This window comes from Papaver somniferum, unplaced genomic scaffold (assembly GCF_003573695.1).
Source record: "Papaver somniferum cultivar HN1 unplaced genomic scaffold, ASM357369v1 unplaced-scaffold_16, whole genome shotgun sequence".
Taxonomy (NCBI): Eukaryota; Viridiplantae; Streptophyta; class Magnoliopsida; order Ranunculales; family Papaveraceae; genus Papaver; species Papaver somniferum.
Window position 1 is genome coordinate 318,320 of NW_020625486.1, and position 23,312 is coordinate 341,631.

General features: G+C 34.7%; 2 protein-coding genes, 3 non-coding genes and 1 pseudogene across 8 annotated transcripts; 4 read left to right on the forward strand and 2 right to left on the reverse strand.

The window, feature by feature from the left end:
* The first annotated feature begins 2,238 nt into the window (after positions 1 to 2,238).
* On the forward strand, positions 2,239 to 8,239 carry LOC113337373 (annotated as a pseudogene).
* A 2,365-nt stretch (positions 8,240 to 10,604) lies between these two features.
* Positions 10,605 to 13,206, reverse strand: LOC113337454. Of its 2 annotated transcripts, XM_026583139.1 has the most exons (3): positions 12,306 to 13,206; positions 11,479 to 11,567; positions 10,605 to 11,292 (listed from the first exon to the last, which is right to left on the reverse strand). In XM_026583139.1, the coding sequence occupies exons 1-3, from the start codon at positions 12,358 to 12,360 to the stop codon at positions 11,098 to 11,100; spliced, it is 339 nt and encodes a 112-aa protein (XP_026438924.1). In that variant the 5' UTR covers positions 12,361 to 13,206; the 3' UTR covers positions 10,605 to 11,097. The 2 variants fall into 2 exon arrangements, with proteins under 2 accessions (XP_026438924.1, XP_026438923.1); XM_026583138.1 differs by lacking the exon at positions 11,479 to 11,567 and having other exon boundaries at positions 10,605 to 11,072; positions 12,306 to 13,200.
* Positions 13,207 to 13,583: 377 nt separating this feature from the next.
* TRNAI-AAU lies at positions 13,584 to 13,657 on the forward strand. Its single transcript has one exon. It is a non-coding gene; the product is annotated as a tRNA-Ile (tRNA).
* A 583-nt stretch (positions 13,658 to 14,240) lies between these two features.
* On the reverse strand, positions 14,241 to 16,749 carry LOC113337331 (chaperone protein DnaK-like). Of its 3 annotated transcripts, XM_026583030.1 has the most exons (4): positions 16,462 to 16,749; positions 15,461 to 15,540; positions 14,805 to 15,242; positions 14,241 to 14,714 (listed from the first exon to the last, which is right to left on the reverse strand). In XM_026583030.1, exons 3-4 carry the CDS (start codon positions 15,036 to 15,038, stop codon positions 14,430 to 14,432), a joined length of 519 nt encoding a protein of 172 aa, XP_026438815.1. In that variant the 5' UTR covers positions 15,039 to 15,242; positions 15,461 to 15,540; positions 16,462 to 16,749; the 3' UTR covers positions 14,241 to 14,429. The 3 variants fall into 3 exon arrangements, with proteins under 3 accessions (XP_026438815.1, XP_026438816.1, XP_026438817.1); XM_026583031.1 differs by lacking the exon at positions 15,461 to 15,540; XM_026583032.1 differs by lacking the exons at positions 14,805 to 15,242; positions 15,461 to 15,540.
* A 3,603-nt stretch (positions 16,750 to 20,352) lies between these two features.
* On the forward strand, positions 20,353 to 20,426 carry TRNAI-AAU. Its single transcript has one exon. It is a non-coding gene; the product is annotated as a tRNA-Ile (tRNA).
* A 944-nt stretch (positions 20,427 to 21,370) lies between these two features.
* Positions 21,371 to 21,444, forward strand: TRNAI-AAU. Its single transcript has one exon. It is a non-coding gene; the product is annotated as a tRNA-Ile (tRNA).
* Positions 21,445 to 23,312: the final 1,868 nt, after the last annotated feature.

Below are 23,312 nucleotides of genomic sequence, written 5' to 3' on the forward strand. Positions count from 1 at the left end.
TTACGATGGGAAAACATCCTCTAAGTGAATGTCTAAAACTAGAGATTCACGTAGAAAATGTATTTTTATTTTCTTTTTTGCTACATCTTCCTCATATCAACTGGTTGGAGATGATTTTTTTAGCATTACGGTTGTGAATCTTACGTAGATTAAAATTTTTTTCTTCACGCACATTCCATTGTAGAGGCTCTTAAAATATATGACTCGTAGTGGCGGAACCAGGGGTGAGCTAAACCTGAGTTTAGCCTCCCCTAAAATCCCAAATTAACCCTTCATTATTTTTTTAAATATATATTTCACATTTATTCCTCTAATTTTTAGTGTTTGGCCCATCGAATTTATATAAATCATTTTTTTAGCCCCGTTGATACTAAAGTTGGTTCTGCGGTTGCCACTGATGACTCATTTGAAAATCTAATTTGTCCGAAATAGCCTTAGATAGGTTAGATGTGGATGACATACAAAAAAGAGACACCGAATTGGGAGTTGGAGTCATGGACTTAAAATAACCGAGAACGTAATAAAATGCACAATAACAGAATTCATCTCAATTTTCCTCAAACATTTCAACTTTTTGAAATTTATGTTTTCACTCTGAAATCGGATTTATACACGTAATAAACCATGTGAGGATTATATTGGATTATACATTTTATACAAATCGGAATATGATGTGAAGCCTCTTGATCATTGGACTCGTTTACAGGGACGGAGGCGCAGAGAGACAAATGGGTCCCTAAACCATGCTTGTTTTAGGAATTCAGTTAGAAAAAGCTTAGGTCCTGTTTGGTATAGTTTTCAAAAACAGTTTTCTGTTTTTAAAAACAGAGAAAACAGAAAACAGGAGAAAACACGTTTGGTAAGGACATTTTCAGAAAATGTTTTCTATCTGTTTTCTGTTTTTAAAAACAAAAAAATGAAAACAACAAATTATTGTTTTCTTTGTTTTCTCTTTTTTTCTTTTCTTTATTCTTTTCTTCTTTTCAGAACAAAGTAAGAGATGGGGAATGACTGCAAGTGAGTCATGGCTAATATCACTATCTCTTAGACGAATCTTTATATTTGATCCGATTTAGTTGGTTTTCCTTGTTTTCAAAAACAGCTTACCAAACAATTTTTAGAAAATGAAAACAAGGAAAAAAGGGTATGTTTTTAAAACAATGGAAAACTATTTTTGAAAACTGTTTTTCAAAACTGTACCAAACAGGCCCTTAGTAATTTTGTAATTTAAGTCACCCGTGGGGGGAATATGGAATGGAAATTGGTAAAATTCTCCGTTGACCCACTTACGGTAGTTAATTTAGAATCATGCCTTTGTAAGTTTTATACCGCCACTACGCAAATTAAAACAAAAATAGGATTGGCGTACGTTATCTTTTATTATTACTGTAAAAACTATGTATATTGATACTCCGTATATTAATAAACTATATATATTAATAAAAAATCATAGTCTCAATTTGGGCCGGTTATAAATAGTGATAAACTTCATATTTTAATATTAATAAATTTTTCTAGTCCCACCATAAGAAATTTACCTCCATATATTAATATAATAGACATAATTGTAATATTATAGATCTTGTTCATCAAAATTAAGATAAAAAAAAATATGTATCTATAGTTTTTTGAGAAAATGATGTAATTTTTTAGATTGATATCGCATCTTTTGATTTACATATGCTTAGACCTCGTTACTATGTGCATTTTTTGTTGAAGTTAAAATATTTCCAACTTGTCAAGCATGTTTAAAGTTTTTGGTGTAGCTCCTTATGCTAATAAACTCTATATATTTACAATTTTGTGAAGTCTCATGTCTATTAATATATGGAGTTTTTACTGTATTAAGTTTGCGTACTTTTATGTTTACTCGTCTTTTAATTGAGCACTATGTAAGCAACCGTCAACTGTTCATTTAATATTGCACCTTGTTCTTAAAATTTTCTGGCGGTCTCTGGCCGCATTTCCATTCCAGTCTTACTCAAGCAGAAATCATCAGTATGTCTCTTCTTTGGATCATATATTGGTGGTGTTTATAGATTTATTTGATATTAATACTATTGTACGAGCTTCTATATGACGGTTCGATTTTTCGGTGTGAATGTTAAAAAAAAATCCGACCCCATAGCGTGAGAGCTCTGGCTCCGTCACTGCTCGTTTATGCATTTGACTGACGTGACTTTGATAATCGTGACCACTAACAATACACTTGATACACCACGATCAATCATAAAGGGAATGCTTAAAGTTAATAAAAACAACGAAATTACTTATGGAAGAGAGAACCTACAGAAAGTTGAACAACAACTTCAACGAGCTTTCGTCGAGTTCTATTAAAAACTTCGGCTTTTGAAGAGTTTCAGGTAACAAATTAAATTTCCTTGCCATGCCATGCCGATTACATTCACGAATTGTGCAATTTTTGCAGTTTGTTAAATTGAACCAGTTTTCTATTTTCTAATTGCTGGACGGAACAGTTTTCTGAATGTCCTGGCATTTTCAAAGATCATGAAGAAGTATGACAAGGTCTCTTCAAGAAGCGCATCAAAATCTTACTTGCACATGGTGGATAACTCCTACATTGGCAGTTTTGACAGGGTACGTTGCATTATTTGTCAGATGTTTGTCATACTTTTCCAATCACTATGAATTAATTTTTGTTATTTGGTCTGTGGCGCATTTTAGGTTACTCGGCTTATGGAGAGAGTGGAAGCTACCTTCATCAAGCACTTCACAAATGCAAATAGTAGCAAAGCCATAAGAATTCTGAGACCAGCTGCAAAGAGAGAAAGGCATAGAACTACATTTTCCCTGGGTTTCTTTGCCGGATGCGCTTTATCTCTCCTGGCATCTCTTATATTGATTGTGCGTGCTCGGAACATATTGGGAGAGGAAGGAAGTACGCAGTACATGGAAACCTTGTTTCCCCTTTACAGGTAAGTGAGACTTGATTAGGATTCCGTAATAGTCTGTTCATAATTCCATATGCTCATGTGAGCAACAAATCTTTGTTCTGCGCAGTTTATTTGGATTCATTATCCTTCATATGCTCATGTACGGAATGAATATCTATTTCTGGAGACGTTATCGGGTGAATTATCCGTTCATATTTGGATTCAAGCAAGGAACTGATTGGGCTATAGGGAAGTCTTCCTCATAAGCTCAGCTCTAGCAACACTTGCACTGGCAAGCGTACTTGCAAATTTAGATATGCAAATAGACACGAACATCAAAGATTTCCAGACCCTAACCGAATTAGTCCCACTTCTGCTAGTCCTCGTAAGATACTATCTCTTTCTTTCCGAAAAATGCATTCCAAGTATAATCAGATGAAGAACTATTTGAACTAACATATGTAAATCTCTCTCTGTGCAGTTTGTATTTGCCATAACCGTTTGCCCTTTCAATATCGTATATTCGTTTGTTTGTTCCATTGTATTTGTGCTCCCTTTTACAAGGTAAATAATCATATACTTCGTTCCATTGAGAAATAGCAATGTCAGACAGCAAGATCGGTCTATTGATTTTTCTTTCTGTGTCTTCTCTAAACCTTGCAGGTTCTCCTACCAGATTTTTTCAGTGCCTGCGTCGCTTATTTGAGGAGAAAGACGCAATGCAAGGATACAATGCAATAAAGTACTTTTCAACGATTGTTGATGTAGCCATTAGAGCAGCTCATAAGCTGAACGACACGACGGCATGGTTCACACTGGCAGTGCTGAGTTCAGTAATTTCAGCTGTTATTTGCACTTACTGGGATATTGTTCTAGATTGGGGACTTTCCCAGAAGAACTCCAAGAATCGGTTTTTGCGAGATAAACTTCTTATCCCACAACAAAATGTATACTTTGGAGCCATGGTAAGTTACTACGTGCTGACACTAGTAAGCTGATATTCTCAAATGACTTAATGCAGTTTGTACATGACTGACAATATCATGGAATTCAAATGCAGGCACTGAATATCTTGCTTCGGTTCGCCTGGTTGCAAACTGTATTCAATTTTAAACTTCGTTTTCTACATATGGAAGCCATGGTCACCATCTTTGCTTGTTTAGAGATCATTCGGCGGGGGATATGGAATTTCTTTAGGTACGTTGCAATCACTTTAACTTGCATCATTGTAGCAATATGCACTAATAACTCTTGTCGCACTCTCAAATGACTCTCCGCTACGCAATTTTAAATATATGTGGATTGATGCATCAGGCTGGAGAATGAGCATTTGAACAATGTGGGCAAGTATAGGGCATTCAAATCAGTACCACTGCCTTTCAACTACGATGAGATCGATGACGATAAAGATGAGTAAGATTCTCCACCAAGCTTGTGGCCAGAGAATATGATTTACGAGGAAATGAACTGGCCATATTTGATAATGCTTGCAGGGAAACCTTGGAAAGCCGTTGATTTTCCATTATGTCCAATACACAAGCTATTCATTATCTATTGTTGTCAATAAATGCAGTTTTCATTGTTCGGAGTCGCACTGGAAATAATAGGAATGTTAGTCAAAGTCAGCTTATATGGAAAAAGTCAGTAAGTCTTAGTTGTCAAATCTCTTTGACTTAGTCTTGTAAGCAGACTGTAAGTTTTGGTTTTCTGTGATAATACAATTTCTTAATCTCTTTCATCTTTGTCATATTCTTGATTTTCTCATTACCAATTCTCATGGTATTAGATAGATAACAATTCTTAGAGTATTTTCAAAGCTTTACAATTTTCTTAGCAAATTTTCGGCTTCAATTACCTAACATCAAAGTCGGATAAAAAATTTCTCAGGTTCAAATTTTAGGGTTCTTGCAAAAAAATTTATAGTAAAAACTCGAACAACCACTTACAACAACAACATCAACAATTTCAACACCAACATCAATAATCACAACAACAATTTCAACAATAACAACAGCAGTACCAACAATAATTTCATTCCAGATCTGGAAATTTTACAGAATCGTCAAACTCATAACACAATGTCGTCTTCCGCTGGTAATTCTAATTCTCTTCCTTTTACAAATATATCGAATTTTGTATCGATGAAACTGGATTCATTCAAATTTTCTACTTTGGCGAGATCAATTTGAGGGTGTTTTGTTTTCTTGTGATCTATATGGATATGTAAATGGTGACATAGTTGAACCACCACAGAAAGTTATCATTGATGGTGTTGAATTTGTTAACCCATGCCAGATTGGGTTTCTTGGAGAAGGTTAGATAAAGTTGTCTCTACTTGTCTTAAGGCATCATTTGCACCAACTATTAGTGGTGATGTTCTTCTTGGATTTTCTACTGTATGAGAAATTGGGGATTTTCTTGAGATGAGTTTTACAACTCAGTTTCTTGCTCGGAAGAGTATGTTAAAGAGTCAATGAAATAGTATTAAAAAGGAAAATATGTTTGTTATTCAATATCTTCATAAAATCAAATCTATAGCTGATTCATTGGCAGCAATTTGTGAGAAAGTAAGTGATGCACATTTGATGATGTTTGTATTGAATGGGTTAGGAAGTGAGTATAATATTTTTTGTGATATCTTCACAGAATAGGGAAAATCCATAGACATTTTGAGAGGTAAAATAAAAATTGCTTTCTCATGAGAAATTTTTGGCCGGAAGGAAATGACAAAGTACAACTCTGTATGATGATCAGAATTCCAAAACTTTCTATACAAGAAATGGTTGTAACGCTTATAATAATAACATAATAAGTGGTGGAAATAATAGGAATTTTGATGGTGGAAACTACAATAATAGTCAATATCAACATGGAATTACTTCTAATAACTCCACTAATCAGTATCAAAATGGATCTAGCTCAAATGGTGACAGAAGATCTTATATGGATTATTTTAAAGATGTTTTGTCAGATATGTAAGAATTAGGCACATTGCAACCAGATGTTTTTTTAGATATCATCCACCACCAACTGGTAACTCAAATGGTCAGAGAGCTCAAGCAAACTTTGTTAATTCGATCAAATAAATCATTCCACTAATACAGTTCCTTCTTCTGTACTTCTCAACATTCATTCACAAGCTTAAATATCAATGATGTTGTAGTTAATGATGATCCTTCCTCATCCAATACAGTGTGTATTTCTGATAGTGGTGCCTCTACTCATTTGACTTGAGATATGTCATTACTTCAACAAAAAAATTAACTACAAAACCAAGGATAATGTTATGCTTGGCAATGGTAAGACTTTATCTATTTCTCTTACTGGTAGTGCTAATCTTTACACGCCAAAAACCAGTTTTGGATTTGATAATGTCTTGCATGTTCCAGATATGAAGAACAACTTATTGTCAGTGGCTAGATTTACTAAAGAAAATTCATGCTATATTACTTTTGATCCTTATGGGTATGAGATAAGAAGTTTGCACAATCATTGTTTGTTAGCACATGGTAAAATGATAAATAAATTGTATTCTATTAACTTTACTATGCTACAATATGCCTTTTATTCTCTTGTTGCTTCCTCTGATATTTGGCATAATAGATTAGATCATCCTTCTTCAAAAATTGTTCAATAACTTCACAGTCACAAACATATTAGTGTTAAGTCACTCAATTCTCATACTCTATGTCATCCTTGTCAACTAGCAAAAAGTGAAAGACTTCATTTTCATATTTATTCTTCTCATGCTCCATATCCACTTACACTAGTTCACTATGATGAGTGGGGTCCTTCTCATGTTCCTTAATAGAAGGACATAAATATTGCATTCTTTTTATTGATGATTTCAGTAGGTTTATTAGATTTATCCAATGCAAGTTAAAATAGATGCTTCCCAATGTTTTCAACATTTTAAATGTTTAACTGAAAACTATTTCATAATTATAAAAAAAAATTCAAACAGATGGTGCTAGTAATCTAAAGTTTGTCAGTTCAAAATTCCCTAATGAAGTTTGTCATTTAAAGAAGTGCTTATATGGTTTAAAACAAGCACCAAGGGATTGGCTTCAAAAGTTCAGCTCTGATCTAATTTCTTATAGATTTGTTCGAACAGTTTCATATTTTTCAATGTTTGTATATGTTGCTGGTTCAGATATGATGGTGCTGTTATTGTATGTTGATGACATTATTCTTACCGGTACTTCAAATATTTTGCTTGATCATCTTGTGAGATATCTAAGTTCTGTGTTTGCAATGCAGCAATTGGGTGATTTACATTACTTCTTAGGCATAAAAGAAACAAGAACACAGACTGATATTTTATTAACACGGAAAAAGTACACTCTTGAATTACTAGACAAGGCACACATGACATAGTGTAATCCTTGTGGTATACCAGTAACTAAAGGTCCTAGAGTCTCTATTCATGAGGGTAATTTGTTGCAAAATGCTACTTCTTACAGAACTATAGTTGGAATTTTACAGTACTTATGTTTAACAAAACCTGACATTTGTTTCGGAGTTAACTATGTAAGCCAGATTATGCATGCTTCTACAGATGTCCATCTGCTGTTGGTCAAGATAATTTTTAGGTATTTAAAAGGTACTATTAATTGGGTATGGTATTACATTGAGAAAGTGTGATATTGTAAAGTTGACTACTTATACAAATTCAGACTGGGGAAATTTCCCTGAAACAGCTAGATCAACTTGTAGCTATGCAGTGTTTCTTGGTCTATCAAAAACCAACCAACAGTCTCAAGATCTACAGCTGAAGCAGAATATAAATGTATGTTTGTGGCTACAGCTGAACTGGAATGGGTTTCTTCGTTATTGTCTAAATTACATGTATAAAATCGCCTATTTTACTTAATTGTGATAATAAAAGAGCTATTTACTTTTCTGTTAATCATGTTTCTCATTACTGGACAAAACATATAAAAATTTAATATCATGTAATAAGAGAACTGATCAAAATTGGATTCCTCAATGTTCAACATACATCTTCTGAGAATCAGTTGGTTGATATCTTCACTAAAGGATTATGTGCTCCTGTGTTTACATCTCTACTACAACAATTAGTTGGTTTTGGTTCCTCTGCTTCTACTTCGTCCAGTCTTTTCGAAAGTACAGATAATGGTTCAAATGCTTCTACTTCAGGTAGCCTTTGTCAGAGCATCTCTGTGGATTCTTCTTCAGTTGAAAATGTCACTTTGCGGTTTCTGATATTATTTCCTGTCCTTCAAGACACTTTTCTTTTTTTGTTTCTTTAACTTGTTGTTGCAGTTTTTCTATTCATTGTTGTTGTTCCTTACAAAATGATTATTGTTCCATTATCAGTTTAAGGGGTTATAGGAATGCTAGTCAAAGTCAGCTTATATTGAAAAAGTCAGTAAGTCTTAGTTGTGAAATCTCTTTGACTTAGTCTTGAAAACAGACAAGTACTTAATGTGTCCGAATATTATTTTGTGTTTGAAAGTTTTGGTTTTCTGCAATAATACAATTGCTTAATCTCTTTCATCTTTGTCATATTCTTGATTTCCTGATTACCAATTTTCCGGAAAGAACGAAAGCTGCAAACTCGCTCGGCCTTCAGAAGATTGTACAAGCACTAATCAGATTCTTGAGACTAATTTTTCTAAACTTCAAAAGATTGTAAAAGTTTTCAAATATTTTTTTCTTCTTTTTGACATAATATATACACACGAAAACAAACTAAATTTCTCTAGTAATCCATGTATATTTGAATTTTTCAACAGAGAAAATCATACAACTCTTTGATCTTTCCGGGTATAGCCGCCTAGGCTAGTAGTTTTACAAGATTATCTAATGACGCCATTGTCTTCTCGTAGTTAAGGTATGATTCATACACTTTTGGCGTGCGAACATAGGTATCATAATACTAAAAAAAAAAAAAAAACTAAAACACCAAAGTTAAAACACAAAATTGGTTAAAAAGGCCAAAATCAACAATTTCTGGGTGAAAAGGACATTTATATTTTGATACTGTTTAAATGGACAAAAATGTAAAAATAGTCAGAATGTAAACAGTTTCATCCTACCCATTTTCAAATACTTTTTCTTATTTTTAACTTACATCAGGATGCATCCAGTTTCATCCTTGTTATTTTTTAAGTTTAAGTCAGGATGAATCCAATTTCATCGTTGCTATTTTTTTAGTGTCCATTTCACCCATACTAATTTTTACTCGTCCATTTAAACCATGTTTTAAAAATATTTGGACAAATAACTCATTTTTCGAAGTTAAAACGAATTAACAAAATTTTGCATTCTCTACTGGTGAGGCGCCCACTTTCCGCCTCGTGCGCTTAGAACGTTTTATTAACTTAGGGATGCCGATGCGCATGGATTGATTTGCACGGGACTTCTGGGTGTAACATAGAACCATAAAATTAGCCTGCTTCAAAAAATAAAATAAAATAAATAAAATTAGCCAAACTAGCCATTGTAACTGAGAGTATTGTCGAATCCTATTGGACACAACTCATTACGCGAGAGTATTTTTCTCAACCTGGAGATTGGTCCAATATTGCACTGCGAAACCAAGAGGACAACTCATTAATTTTGTTAGCACAAGAAATGCCTGATTCGAGAAGGGTATATTAATTATATGTCTCTATTTTTAACTCCCTACAAATATATTCTTATGCAACAAAAAAAATATGTCTCTCCTTTTTTAATAATCTTATCCATTTAATATTAGATTACTTTAATACCCTCACCTATATAATATTTTTTTTTTGTTTCGAAATGTAACAAATTTCTTCCACTACCACTCCACCACCATTGCACCACCACCACCACTCCGCCACCACCACTGGTGCCACCACCACCGGCGCCACCACTAGTCCACCGCCGCCACCACCACCACCACCACTGATGCAATCACCGCCACCACCACCACTTCCGCCGCCACCACCACCTCCTCCGCCACCGCCGCAGCCACCACCTCCGTCGCCACCACCACCACCACCTCCGCCGCCACCACCACCACCACCTCCGACGCCACCACCTCCGCCGCCTTCGCCGCCACCACTGATGCATTCATCACAAAAAAAAAGATCAACAACATATGTTGATCCAATTTAGGGATCAACAACAGTAGTTGATCCACCCACCGCCGCCACCGCTGGTTCAAATATTTTTGTATCAACAAAAGTAGTTGATTCATTTCAGTTGGATCAACAATGGATGTTTATCCATTTTAGTTGGATCAACAGTAGAAGTTTATCCATTGCAGTTGGATCAACAATGGATGTTTATCCATGCTGATGAAAAAAATGCTACCATTTAATTAGTTGCAGTTTCAGATCCACCAACAAAACCACAACCACCATTAATAATCCATAACAGCAACCACCGCCATCATCACCGCCGCCACCATCGGTTCAAATAATTTTGTATCAACAATGGATGTTTATCCATTTAAGTTGGATCATCAGTGGGTGTTTATCCATTTCAGTTGGATCAACAGTGAATGTTTATCCATTTAATCAACCATCATTTCTATTCCTATAATCCTATTCTAGATTTCAGATTTCATATATTGACTTAATTTAGGGATCAACAATGTCATTGATCAAAAAAAAAAAGGATCAATAGTATATGTTGATCCAAAAAAAGGATCAACAACGATAGTTTATCCATTTCAGTTGGATCAACAATGGGTGTTTACCCATTTCAGTTGGATCAATAGTGGATGTTTATCCACCACAAATTCTTTATATATCTAATATTTTCCATTGAATCAACGATATGTTTTCCATTGTAAAAAAATCTCCAAAGAGGTGAAAGTAGAAAAGCAAATACAATACTGAGAGAACACAACTCTCGAGTGAAAGCTTCAAATTTCAACTCGGGAAATTGCTAATGTGATTGGGGTCTATCACTGTACCTTGCGTTTCATCTCCGCTGAAAGTTCAGAATCAAGATACATGAATTGGCCAGCAAATACTGATTCTTTACTCCTATTGGCTTCTTTTCCAGCAAGCTGCAACTGGGGATGCTCACTTATTCTAGATTGCCTGGTAACTTCATGCACCCCAACAGGGAGACAGAATTTCTCACTGCCATTGGATCCAACAACTCGGTTGAAGTCTAATTGTGCAACATTTTCGATCACATTTTTAACAGCATAAAGTGATTCACTCAACCTAGCTGCAAGAAGCACACTCTTTCGTTGTTAAATGGACATCAATCCCACATGTATGCTCTTCCACAAAGCTAGACAGGAATTACTGAAGTGAAATGGAATTAGATAGACCTTAACAACACCGCACTCACCATTCCTTCTAACACTATCTACAAACCATCCCAATGTAACAACTAATAGGCCATTTCTCAATCCATGCTTCAAAGCATGCTCATATTTGTACGAGTATCAACCAAAGCTGTAAGACGGGTTAAGGAAAATACAGAATGAACAAAGTTTTTTCACATGTGATAGATTAAAAATACTTGAACCAAGATTAAAGAATAGGAAAAAACATTGACATCGTTTATAAGTACGTAATCTAGAAAGCACGTATACGTTAGTCTCCAAAAAATTTCAACAAAAGGATATCTGAACAACCAGATGAGTGCACTGTGGATGCAGATTAGGACTGTATTGACCCCCAAACTTTTCCGTTGCATTCATAACTTGTTTTCTGGCTTGTGCAATGTTAAAAACCATAAACATGAATAAGACCAACTTTAACAACTCAAACAAAAGAGAGAATAAATTTCACAAATAGAAGTTACACAATTAAAGAGAAACAACAACTAGGCCTCGGATGCAAGAAACGTAGAACATATCACAAATCTTTTTTTTTTGCTCAGCAAAACATTGCACAAATCAATTAGACGACATGAGAATTGTACGAAACAGTCCATACGGAGCAATAAAACATCCAGTTTTTGTGCACTGACTATTTCAGATTATGCTTATTACATACAGTAGCAATGTAATAGTAGTTCCAAATGGACTTGGAAATCGGACCAACTTTAACATAAGAGAAATTAAATTCTTAAGTAGAATACACAATGAAAGAGAAACAGCAACTAGGCATCTGATGCAAGCAATGTAGAACATAGCACAAATCAACTAGACCACATGCTAATCTTACGATATGGAACAATGGAACAGTAGTTCTGAATGGACTTGGATCAAACAACACTGAAGTTGAAATAAGGTTGAAACCGCAGTATAAAAGTATGTATCATATAGGACCAGTTAGCAGTGTACTCTACAAACAAGATTCATTCAATTCATTCCAATTGTTAAGTGTTTTGTGTTCCCTAAAACTCTTAAACAATCTAATACGAAAAATCCGAATTTAACTATACAATGAAGACCAAATCCAGACATTATAATTGAAACCGGTAACTACCTAAAAGATCAATAGATACCTTTGGATAGTCCAGTAACACATTCAGATGGAGCTGGTGAAGGCACAGAAGACATGGATTCAATCAATTTCAAGTTCCTCAATGCATTCAATGAAGATGAAAAATCAACAATCAATTTAGAACACCCTTTACTACTAACAACCTCCACCTAGTTGCTGCCACTTGATGGGTGACAACAATGTTTTCAGTTAGACATCCCATTTCCGTTGCACAAATCATATCGTATTAGCGTTCATGTTATGAGTAACTAAAAGAGATTTGATTATATCAGATAATTAATCCAGCAAAGGTATAAGCTTAGTAAGAGATCAGAAAATTGAAATTTCATGAAAATGAAATCAATGAAGATGAAATTTTAAGTCTTCGATAGTTTCATCTCAAAAGATAGATCGGGATTTGGTCGTTACAGATCTGGAATCACATCCAGCTTTGAATAAAGATTTCAAGATGCAATCGATGAAATTAGGGTTTTTAAGAACCATAAAAGATTTTTTCTGAAATCGATTTTGAAAACATTACAGAAAAATCTCAATGAAAAGATGAAATCCTATCTTTTCATTCGTTTTTGATAATTGAATCTTCTGATTTCGGCTGGTGATTATGTTTTCGATCATTTCCTCATAGTTGCTCTTCAACAACACGTGATTTGTACGCTTTGTATTAAGAATTCCACTACGGATTTAGGATAACTGAATCATATGGAATCGACGAAATTAGGTTTGTTGAAAAAGTTTGTGTGTAGGGTCTGAATTTCAATCTAGGAAGCATAGATTGAATCGGAAAAATCGGTAATGGCAGAGGTGGCGGTGGTGGCAGTGATGGCCATGGATGTAGAGAGAAACTGAAATGTTTTAGGTCTGATATTAAAGAGATAAGTTATAACTCGAGCGACTTATTCAAAAAGGATATTTCTGGAATTAATGAGTAAATTTTGTTTCCTTTAAAAGTGGGAGGATATAATTATTTTTTGTAGGGCTAATTATGAAGACCCAACAAAAGGAGGGACAATATCACAATAATTCAATTTCCGCATTCGGAAATGATTTAGCAAAGAAAAACACAAAGATGTGTTCATTTTCCGGTTTGGAAAACGGGTTCATTTCGGTGTGTCCGACTGTTCGGAAAGAAAGAACAGGGTTTTGAAGTCATGTCAAAACTAAGGATCAGCTATTTTTTTGTGAATGTTTCAAGCTCGGTTAGTGTTCGAATGATGCTTACGTTATGCCTCTTAACAAGTAGTAAGATATAATGGGTTAGTTATGCTTCAGGAAACAAAATGGCCCATTAGCTCAGTTGGTTAGAGCGTCGTGCTAATAACGCGAAGGTCGCAGGTTCGAGACCTGCATGGGCCAATTTTCATCTGTTCTGTGGTTTTTTTTCAAAATCATTAACTGGTTGTATATAGTTTCTGAAAACCTGAATTTTTTTGTGATTTTATAATTTTTGAAAACCTGAACTGGTCACTTTTATTCGCCATTTTGAGGTTAAGGCCTATATGATCAATCGTGGGTGGCATTGAAGAAATGACCAGTACTGTTGATGATGCATCAAGCCATATGAATCTAACCAGGTTAATCACTCATAGAAGTGTGTAAAGCTAGAGTTGCTTCTCCAGATATCAACATTTGAGTTTTGCTCCTTTTGTCTGGTTTTGTAGTCTTTTAGACTTGTAGTAACAGCATCATACATGTCAGTGACCAAAGCTGCTTCAGCATCATACGTTAAAATTAACGAATAATTCTGGGTTGTGTCCTTTGTATTCTCTGAAAAGATTGATATCCAAACAGTTTGCTGCTTTTTTCAGAGTTGAGGGTTCCAGATCTGGGAATGGTGATCAGAGCTATTTTAACTACACCTGCTACACTCGACTCCATGTTTCTCAATCAAATTCATCTGAACCAAACGAAGAGAAAGAACAGAATACACACACATTCATTGTTTCCCGTTAAAACGTAGTTACAAACGTCAATGATGGTCGATTAGAGTCTGTTATACTTACAAGCTCGATAACAAATAAACAGAAACAGTAGTAACGAGTTAGTACGCTTACAAGTATGTCATAAGTTTTTTCTTTCCAGCTGACTGATATATTTCTTATATCCACAACAAGAACCCCAAAGAAGATTACTGTAGACGGGGTACCATTAATGTATTTGGGGGCAAAGTGAGAGTTTTCAATATAGGTAGACCAGCGCATTTTCTCCAACTTATAGTAGTACTGATATCAGGTTCACCAGTAGGAACATGCAGATTAAGCTTGATCCCATTTGTCATTCGTGACATTGCTCTTTCAACTGCTCCCTCGATTTTCTGGAGTGCCACTGGATCTTTTGTGAAGTCAAATCCATTACTCTTTAACTCAGACACAATGATTTTCAGGACGTGCTTATCCCCGCTTGTAATTTTTTCCTGGGAAGAGAGGCGAAATAAGCACAGGTTAGGAGTAGAAAATCTAAACATCACATAAAACTGTCTCAGATAGAGCATATATTAACATACCCAAATACGAATTTCAAATAATTTATCAAGATAGAAATTGATGCCTGAGTCATTGCCACTGGGGAAAGACGCTTTAGTTTTCGAAATATGATGAACCATGCAGTCTAAATTTAGAGCATCAGCTGCACTATCCATTATACTTCTTGTATGTTCTTTGAAAAATGAAGCTTCTACAAAACAAATTTCTGATATTCTTTTTTCAATGGCCGACTCTGCAGCCTCCTTAACTCCCATAAGATAGGAGTAACAAAAGTCGTTCAAGTTATAATGACTCCCCTTATCTCCATATCTGATTTCGAAGAATGTATCCCCTGTGGGAATCTCAAGTACCTTTCTTATTAAGAGCCGCCTACTGCCATCTTAAGACTTGTCATTCGGGCAAACATATTTGAAAACTACCTTTGTTAGGGTGGACTCTGGAAGTTTCTTGGTTTGGTTCTGTTACATAGTATCGTAATACAACAAGAAAAACATAAAATCAGAATTCATGATTCTTGACGACAAAACAATCCAGAAGGGGGGAAAAATAACTAGCATGTGCAACTGGATCACTGTGATATGGTTTTGAGCTGAAGAAGAATCAAAAATGTAAAATCAATTTTACTAAAAAAGAAGTTGCAGTAACATTCATAGCAAAGGGAAACAATAATATTCACCAGTAAGCTCTTCTACCCAAACTTGTAAATGGTTTGCTCAACAGTGAACTAGTCCATGGGATGTTAACATTCCTAAACACCTGAATGCAGAACACCAAACAAAAAGCAAAAAATCACAAACAGTTACAAACATGCATTGCCATTATAGAATTAAAATCAGATACGAAATCAATTTATATTCTCATATGTACAAGAGCGAACAGAACACCAGCCAATTCAAGCTAGATCATGTACTCATTAATTACTAGAAATGCATCCGTAGTTCAGGAAATAGTCGCAAAAACTGCATTACTTCAACGAATGAGCAAAATCAACTGCATTACTTCAATGAAAAACAAGCGCACTACTTATGTTCACCATCCAAATACGAAGTAACTCCATTCAAAAAACAAAGAGATATACCAGCCAAAATAAGAAGTCCCTGTAGTAGGAACTTACAGAATCATACCGGACAAGAGCTAATCCCTAACCAAAGCCGTAAATACATAGTTGCTACAAGTCGGCAATCTTATCGAATCGGTATAGCTGCCCGTTAGAGCAATTGATTGTTTGTGTAGTCATAGACGAAAAAATGAAATGCTGTTCCAGTAGCCGCAAAAGAGGAAGGGGGATCGATTCCATGAACCATCTATTAATGTAGCCGCAGCGCGCAACCCTCACAAACATAGGAGTATTTTGTACTAACTCTATATCCTCTATATCTTGGTTCTAGGAACGGGAAAGAGCACTAAACTCACTGAACAATAAATCCCTAAAATACAAAAAATCATGCCCAATTCTGATAATTTCTACAGTTTGTCCAACTAATTGATGCTTCAGAACTCAAAACAAGGGTATAGTAATTACTGTAATGTCTATGTAAAGGTAAGCAACTTGCGAATCCCTACCCTAAGAACTGAAATTAAAATCAAAAGTACTGAATCCCCAAATTGTAACAATCACGTTATAAGTTTGAAGAGCATTAATAACACCAAAACAAGGTTTTTGAGTAGAGAATTTACTTTTTCATAAGACGAAGAAGAAATGGAAGGCTGGCCACGACGAGTAAAAGCTTTAAGCAATACAGAAATCGCCATTGGTAATACCAGTGACTTTGTAGAGTTTTATTAAGAAGATGGAGATTGGGGAAAGGGGTTTAGGAGGTAAAGGAGGAGGGTTTTGATAGGAAAGTGATGGATTTTGAAAAAGGACACTGTAGAACAGGCATGGCGACAAGATTGTCATCTGGAAAACAAAATTATTTTCAAAAATCCAGTGGGTAAAAGAAGGAAAATATTGGTTTCTGAAAGTGGTGCCATAATACCTAAAGTCTGTTTTCCTTTTTGCCTGGGGCACTTTTTGAGCAATTTATTTTGTCCATGAGCGATTTTTTTTTTTTTTTTTGGTGAAGCATGCATTTAATTGACAAAAAATTAGGTTACAATTTAACCTGGGTATGTGATATACATAGAGTCATGATACAATATTTGACTGATAAAAATCGGGATTGCCTGGTCTCATATTTTGATTGAGAGTTTACCCGTTTGACTTTCGTTTGATGCATGATTAGTCAAACTATCTGCTGCTTGGTTGCCTTCGCCGTAGGTGTTGGATAGCAGCATGCAGAATCTGATCAACTTTGCATACATAATTCCCTGCTTTATGTTGCTTTTCTTGAAGCCAAAATTAGAGCCCAATTTTCTGTAGTTAAGACAGTCGTAATTCTTAAAGGTTGAGCTAGGGCCATTACAGTTTGTGCGACGAAGTCCCTGTAAATGAAGCATGCACCCGCAAAACTCGAATGATCACTGACTGTCCCGTCTGTGTTAATCTTGATCCAGTTAATGTTCGGATTGGCTCATCCTACCAAGATTGTTATGATCTTTTTGGCGCCTCTGGGGTGGTTAAGTATCGTTGAATCTCCTGGTAGGATCGAAGGTAAGGAATATAGCGCCGCAGAAAATTCTTTAACATTTGTTGCTTTAAACAGCTTATATTTCAAGGAAATTGGAAATTTGACTACTACTAACTTATAAACTAAATTAGATGAGGAAGTCGAAAATTTGACTACTACAAACTTACAAACTAAATTAGATGACAATTATAGTTCTTCAAATACATAGTGATTCTTTACTATAAATCGATATTTTTTGAATTCTCTTAATCTTAATTGTTGAAATTATGTATGCCGCTACAAAATAAGGTCGTTGTTTTAATTGCAAAATCCCATGAGTTGCGATAAATATGTAATTTATCTTATCTTAATATTAAATCCATGTGTTTTTTTATTGGTTCTTTTTTGAATTGCATTGTATTACATTTTTTTCTCTATTTTATTAGTTTTTGTTTTTGAATTGAATTAGAGCAGGGCCTTTGGATTCGATGTTAAGAGTTTGTAATTTGATTATATGTTTGTGTATTCCTACAATTTGATTGCATAGTATAAATATAATCCTCACCGTTAAAGTTTTTGAAAGTAGTCATTATCCTGGGATGTTTTATGTTCTTAACTGCCAAAATGCTAATAACTTGTGACATTGTAAGGGATTTATATATTAAGAATGACACATACAATTGTCAACAAGGGTATTTTGTCCTAATAATAGTGGTTCTATATGTTTATTTCAAGTAAGAAGAGGGCTCATGACAAGGAGACTCGTTCTCCTCTATTATTTGTTCTTTAATTACCGAAAATGTATTGAGCAGAAATATTACCAGATGGTGGATGTTGGTAAGTTAACTCCAACGATGAGTAGATTTGGTGATGTGTTCATAATTTTGCAACGGACACTGGAAAAATTTGGATAATTTGAAACCTTTGTTAATGAATTAAGAATACTCATATTCGCTGCTTAGGTAATATATAAACATAAAAGCAAGGTTTTTATTGATGGGGTAACTTAACTTAGAATAAAACAGATTTTTATCTCTTTTCAAATGTTATTATCTAATTTCCGTGATAAGAACTTAATGGTGATATTGAAGCCATGTGGTTAAGTAGGGTCGTGTTAGGGGAGTGGTTGAAATATTTCAAGAATGCTTTGATATTCTAGGGTACTGAGTATACCCTAATCTATTCGATATCAATCTACACAGACACAGTAACTGCCAAAAAATCATTTAATCAATGTAACTTGGTAAATAGTCAGAGGTCGAATCCGAACTAACTATGAGATTGTTACCAACTGGATTAACGTACAAAAGTATTTATTTAAATTATAAAGATAAAAGATATAATGCGGAAGTAAAATAAATCACATAACACACAATATTTTGTTAACGAGGAAAACTATCTACCAGAATAATCTCGGGACCTAGTCTATTTTTGAATACTCTATGAATAAAACTTTTATACAAATTGACTACCGCAACTTCGTATAGTTGAGAGCAAGTAAACACTCATTTATACAATTCCTTCAGTATACATGTGCCTACAAGCAATCCAGTCTAACGTTAATCCCAAGATATAGTCCACTATCATGAGTTGCTTCACCGCTCAATAAATAACTAAATCCATTTTCTAATGTCCATCTCACTTACAGGTCCCAAATCAATCCTTACATCAAAGATAAATGACATTTCATTTATTCAAATAAACTCCTTTGGTCAAAAAGCAAGGCAATGATTATTGAGATAATCAATCTCCGTGAACAAGCTTTATTTAAGCAACTTAACAACAAGAAGAAACTAGTCAGTTTGTTTGATCTTTCCACAAGTCTTATCTATCATAATAAAATGTTATTTAGATACCACACAATCAACTGTGCAAGAAGTAACACAAATATCAAAAACCAGGAAAAAAAATCTCCAAACTAGTCTTCAATCTGTAATAAAAGAGTTTGTAGTCCCGTTGAATCCAAGAATATGTTCAGTCATTTTTATGAGAGATAAATCAAGCTCAGTGATAAAGAAGAAGAAGAAGAAAATAAGAAAACAGTTCTTAATGTTTGAACGCTTATCTTTTTATTGCCTACATTATGCAAATAAATTTATTATGTTTTATATACCAAATTGCTCTGTTAGCTCAGTTGGTTCTAATAGCGCGCATCTCACACGTTCGAGGCATACATGGGCCAACAAACTTTTTGTTTTTTTTTTTAATTTTTGTTCTAGCTCGATAAATTATTTACCCACAAGCATCACGCTGATGAAGGTCGGAGATTCGAGACCTGCATGAGCCAATCAATTGATTAGCAATTTGTTCTTTTTATCCTTTGTAATCCATCACTAACTATTTTCTTTCTAAGTTTTTAATAACCAACATATATTATATGGATAAAGAAAATGGATACATAGATCTAAACCACCAAACTGCCAGAAAATTCTGTATGCAAAAATGGAATAAGGAGTATAAGTATCACTCACACCGTGGTTGATGTTTCAGGAGCACACGTCTTAAAGTTATAAGTACAACAAAACAAAAATATGCCTTAATAATTTAATTCGTTTTGTTTTTTGATCGAGAAAAGAATTATATGGATCAAAATCTTACTTACACAAGATATATAACTCATACATTGGAGATTATGACGGGGTACGTTTCGTTATTCTTAGTGTGATGCAGCAAGGTGGCAGGTTCAAGACATGTGTGGGACGATCAATTAATTATTAGCATTTTTACTTTCTTTTTTTTCGGTTTTAAAATTAGTAATTATTATTTTTAGTTTGAAACAACAGGGTTAGCCCAGTTGGCCAGGAGCCCGACTCTCAAATAGGAGGTCGGCAGATTGAGTCTCCGCTCACGATTGGATATCTCATGAAATACTCCTCTTATGTAAATGACCACGAAAAAAATGGATACAATTGATCTAAAACACCAAAATGCCGGAGAATTATGTATGCAAAGTTGTACCGCATTATTCAATAGTTGTTATATTTTGAGAAATTACTCACCCCCATTTATGAATCAAAGTGGCTCATTAGCTCAGTTGGTTAGAACGTCGTGCTAATAACGCGAAGGTCGCAGGTTTGAGACCTGCATGGGCCAATAAATAACATTTTTTCCCAATTTTCTTAACAAAATCACTAATTATTATTTTTTAATTTTTATTTATAAAAGGTGAAAACTTTCTGGGATTTCTTACATTACCCTAAAAAACTGGATGGGATCTTAGTCACCAGTTGGGCACCAACACCCTTCTGAATGACGATGCCTAACCTATGAAAAAGAAATTATATTTCTTTGCACTGACATCAAACCTAGAAAAATGATTACGAAGCCTCTTCATAAGATCCACCATTTCCTCACCAAGTTACCCAAATGTCGTGAAAGCTAATGTGCGAAAACCAAAACCTTCGGCTAAGCATTTATCAAAGTATTTTTTTTGAATTTTTGATTGTAAGTAAAACTCTAACTCTTAAATGCATATTTGTACATCATCGATCAACACACTTGTAAGTTAGATTGTTATGTATAATATGAAGAGCCTAGTTTATGTTCTTGGCTTGTTTTGGAAATTAGAACTAAATTTGAGAAAGTTTCAATTTTAGTGTCCTAATTATTTATTTGGAAAAGGGGCGCTACAATCAAGGTGGGAGGTTCAAGACCTGCATGGGCCGATAAATTAATTTATTTTTAACTGATCGTAATAGATGCATTTTTAGTGGCAGGTTACTGTTGGTCGTAATTATTATTTTTAGTTTGTGATCGATAAAGAAAATCATGCCAATCAAAAGAATGGATATACATGATTTAAACCAAAAAGAAACGGAAAAAAAGAAGCGCAATCCAGTGTTGTTTTAGGAAAAAAATATCTTGAGATCATAGGTACCGCACAAGAATAGTATGCCTGAACATTTTATTTTATCACGTTTTTAGATCGACAAAGAAAAACTATATGGATCAAAATCTTACATACAAAGGTAGATATCTCTTACATTGTCGTTTATGACAAAGTATGTTTTTTCATTTTTATTGTGATGCACCAAAGTGGCCCGTTAGCTCAGCTGGTTAGAGCGTCGTGCTAATAACGCGAAGGTCGCAGGTTCGAGACCTGCATGGGCCAATCAATCACCATTTTAGTTTTTAGTTTTCGATCTATGAAGCTTTAATGAAGCATTTCCGAGCAGCACTGTGTCCGATTGTCATAAGCCAGGTTTAGTTTCTTTTGCGACAACGACTTTTAAGCAATGCACCACGATTTTGAATTAAAGGTGATCTTTGAAGCTTTAATTATGCATCTCTGCTCGATGCAATTTCAACCAACTATCCCTCCATATGTATGTCTTATTGACATTTTTAAATTCGAAATAGAGAAGCAGTTTGCTTGTTTGTCATAAGCCAATATCAGTTGATTTTGCGACAACGACTTTCAAGTAATGCATCACGGTTTTCGAGTAATGCACTATGCTGGTGTGTTATATAGTTCTGGCACGATGGCGAACTTGTATATTGGCACCATAATGGTGCAATCTCTCTCATCCAGACTCGCATTGGCGTGATACACCACGATGGTGCAATTTCATTTTCGGGACAACTTACTCTAAATACGCAACAGAAAGTTGAGATGAAGCTTCACCTAGTCTAAATGACGCATTTTTGAACATGAGAAAAGTACAGGTCTTACGTATATCATTATCCACATAGGTATCTAACGGCCCAAGAACATATAAAATCAGCGCTAAGTCCAAATCATCTTTATAGTCTAAATGGATGTAAAATTTGCTTTTATACCCCGAGAATAGCACTTTGTTCACCTAATCTAAATAACTATAGACCCTTAACCTCCAAGTTGTCGAACACAGTCCTCTCTTTCTCTCCTATGTTAATATACTTTGGGTGTGTTTTTTAGATTATACTCCCCCGTCCCACTATTAAGTGACCTAGTTCAAGTTTGCACAATTTTTAAGGCAAACAGGGAAAGAGTATTTTTAATCATATGAACCAATCGCATAGTTTTTGAAAGTCAGATGAACCAATTTTAAACTTGTTTGGAAGTGTGGAAAATCGGTTTCAAGATTGTAAGTGTGAAAGAGAACTTACAAAGTTAAGATGTCGACATACTTTGAACACGTGCTGTGAATGTTTATTTCTTTAATTGTTCAAATTTATTCCTTAATAGCTAAGGGAAGAGAATCCCAGGATCGAAACATAAATAAGTTAAGAGTCTTTTAATTAAGGTAATTAACTTCATTTTGTGGGGAAATAAGAATTAGTAATGTGCATTTACTAATTAGATATTTTCCGAGAGATTTCAATCATTATTTTCGGACAGAGTATTTCCAGGAATTATGGAAACCGAATTTGTGCTTTAATGAATATCTTGAGAATATTTTCGGTTTTGAAAATTCCTTGATGTCCAAACTTCCTTGTCAATAAATACTTGAAGTTTGCCTTTCTAGCAAACTCATCCTTCTTAACAACAGATTTCCTCTTTTGTTGTTGTTACTGGTGTAGCCACCTATTCGGATAAGAGAGTAACCTAATTAGGAGAAATCTCTTACGTCCTCTCGGTTTAAAGTCTTATTTGGGATTGAGAAGCTCTAGCGTGCACCGTTGGTGGGAAACTAGATAATTCGGGTTTATCTTTTGTTTTCATTGATTTGATTGACTAACGGTGGTTGAACTTTGATTGCACCTAGTTTGTTTATGCTTGAGAATCTTCTTTTCTGATATAAGATTAACTCAAACTAGTTCATAGTTTCGACGGGGATCGTTAGATTGTTGTTAGTTCAAAGGCGATCTTGTGATAATCCATTGTTAACAGACTCTGCTCTGTGTGTGATTGATCACAAGAGATTCAAGTGATTGTACGCAGTGTTTTATTGAAGATCTGAGAAGATTTGAAGACAAAGCAGATATTGAAGATTTCTGATTTGTGGGAATCTTTGGTGTGCACAATACTTGTTTTGGTAAAAGAGGATCCAATTAATA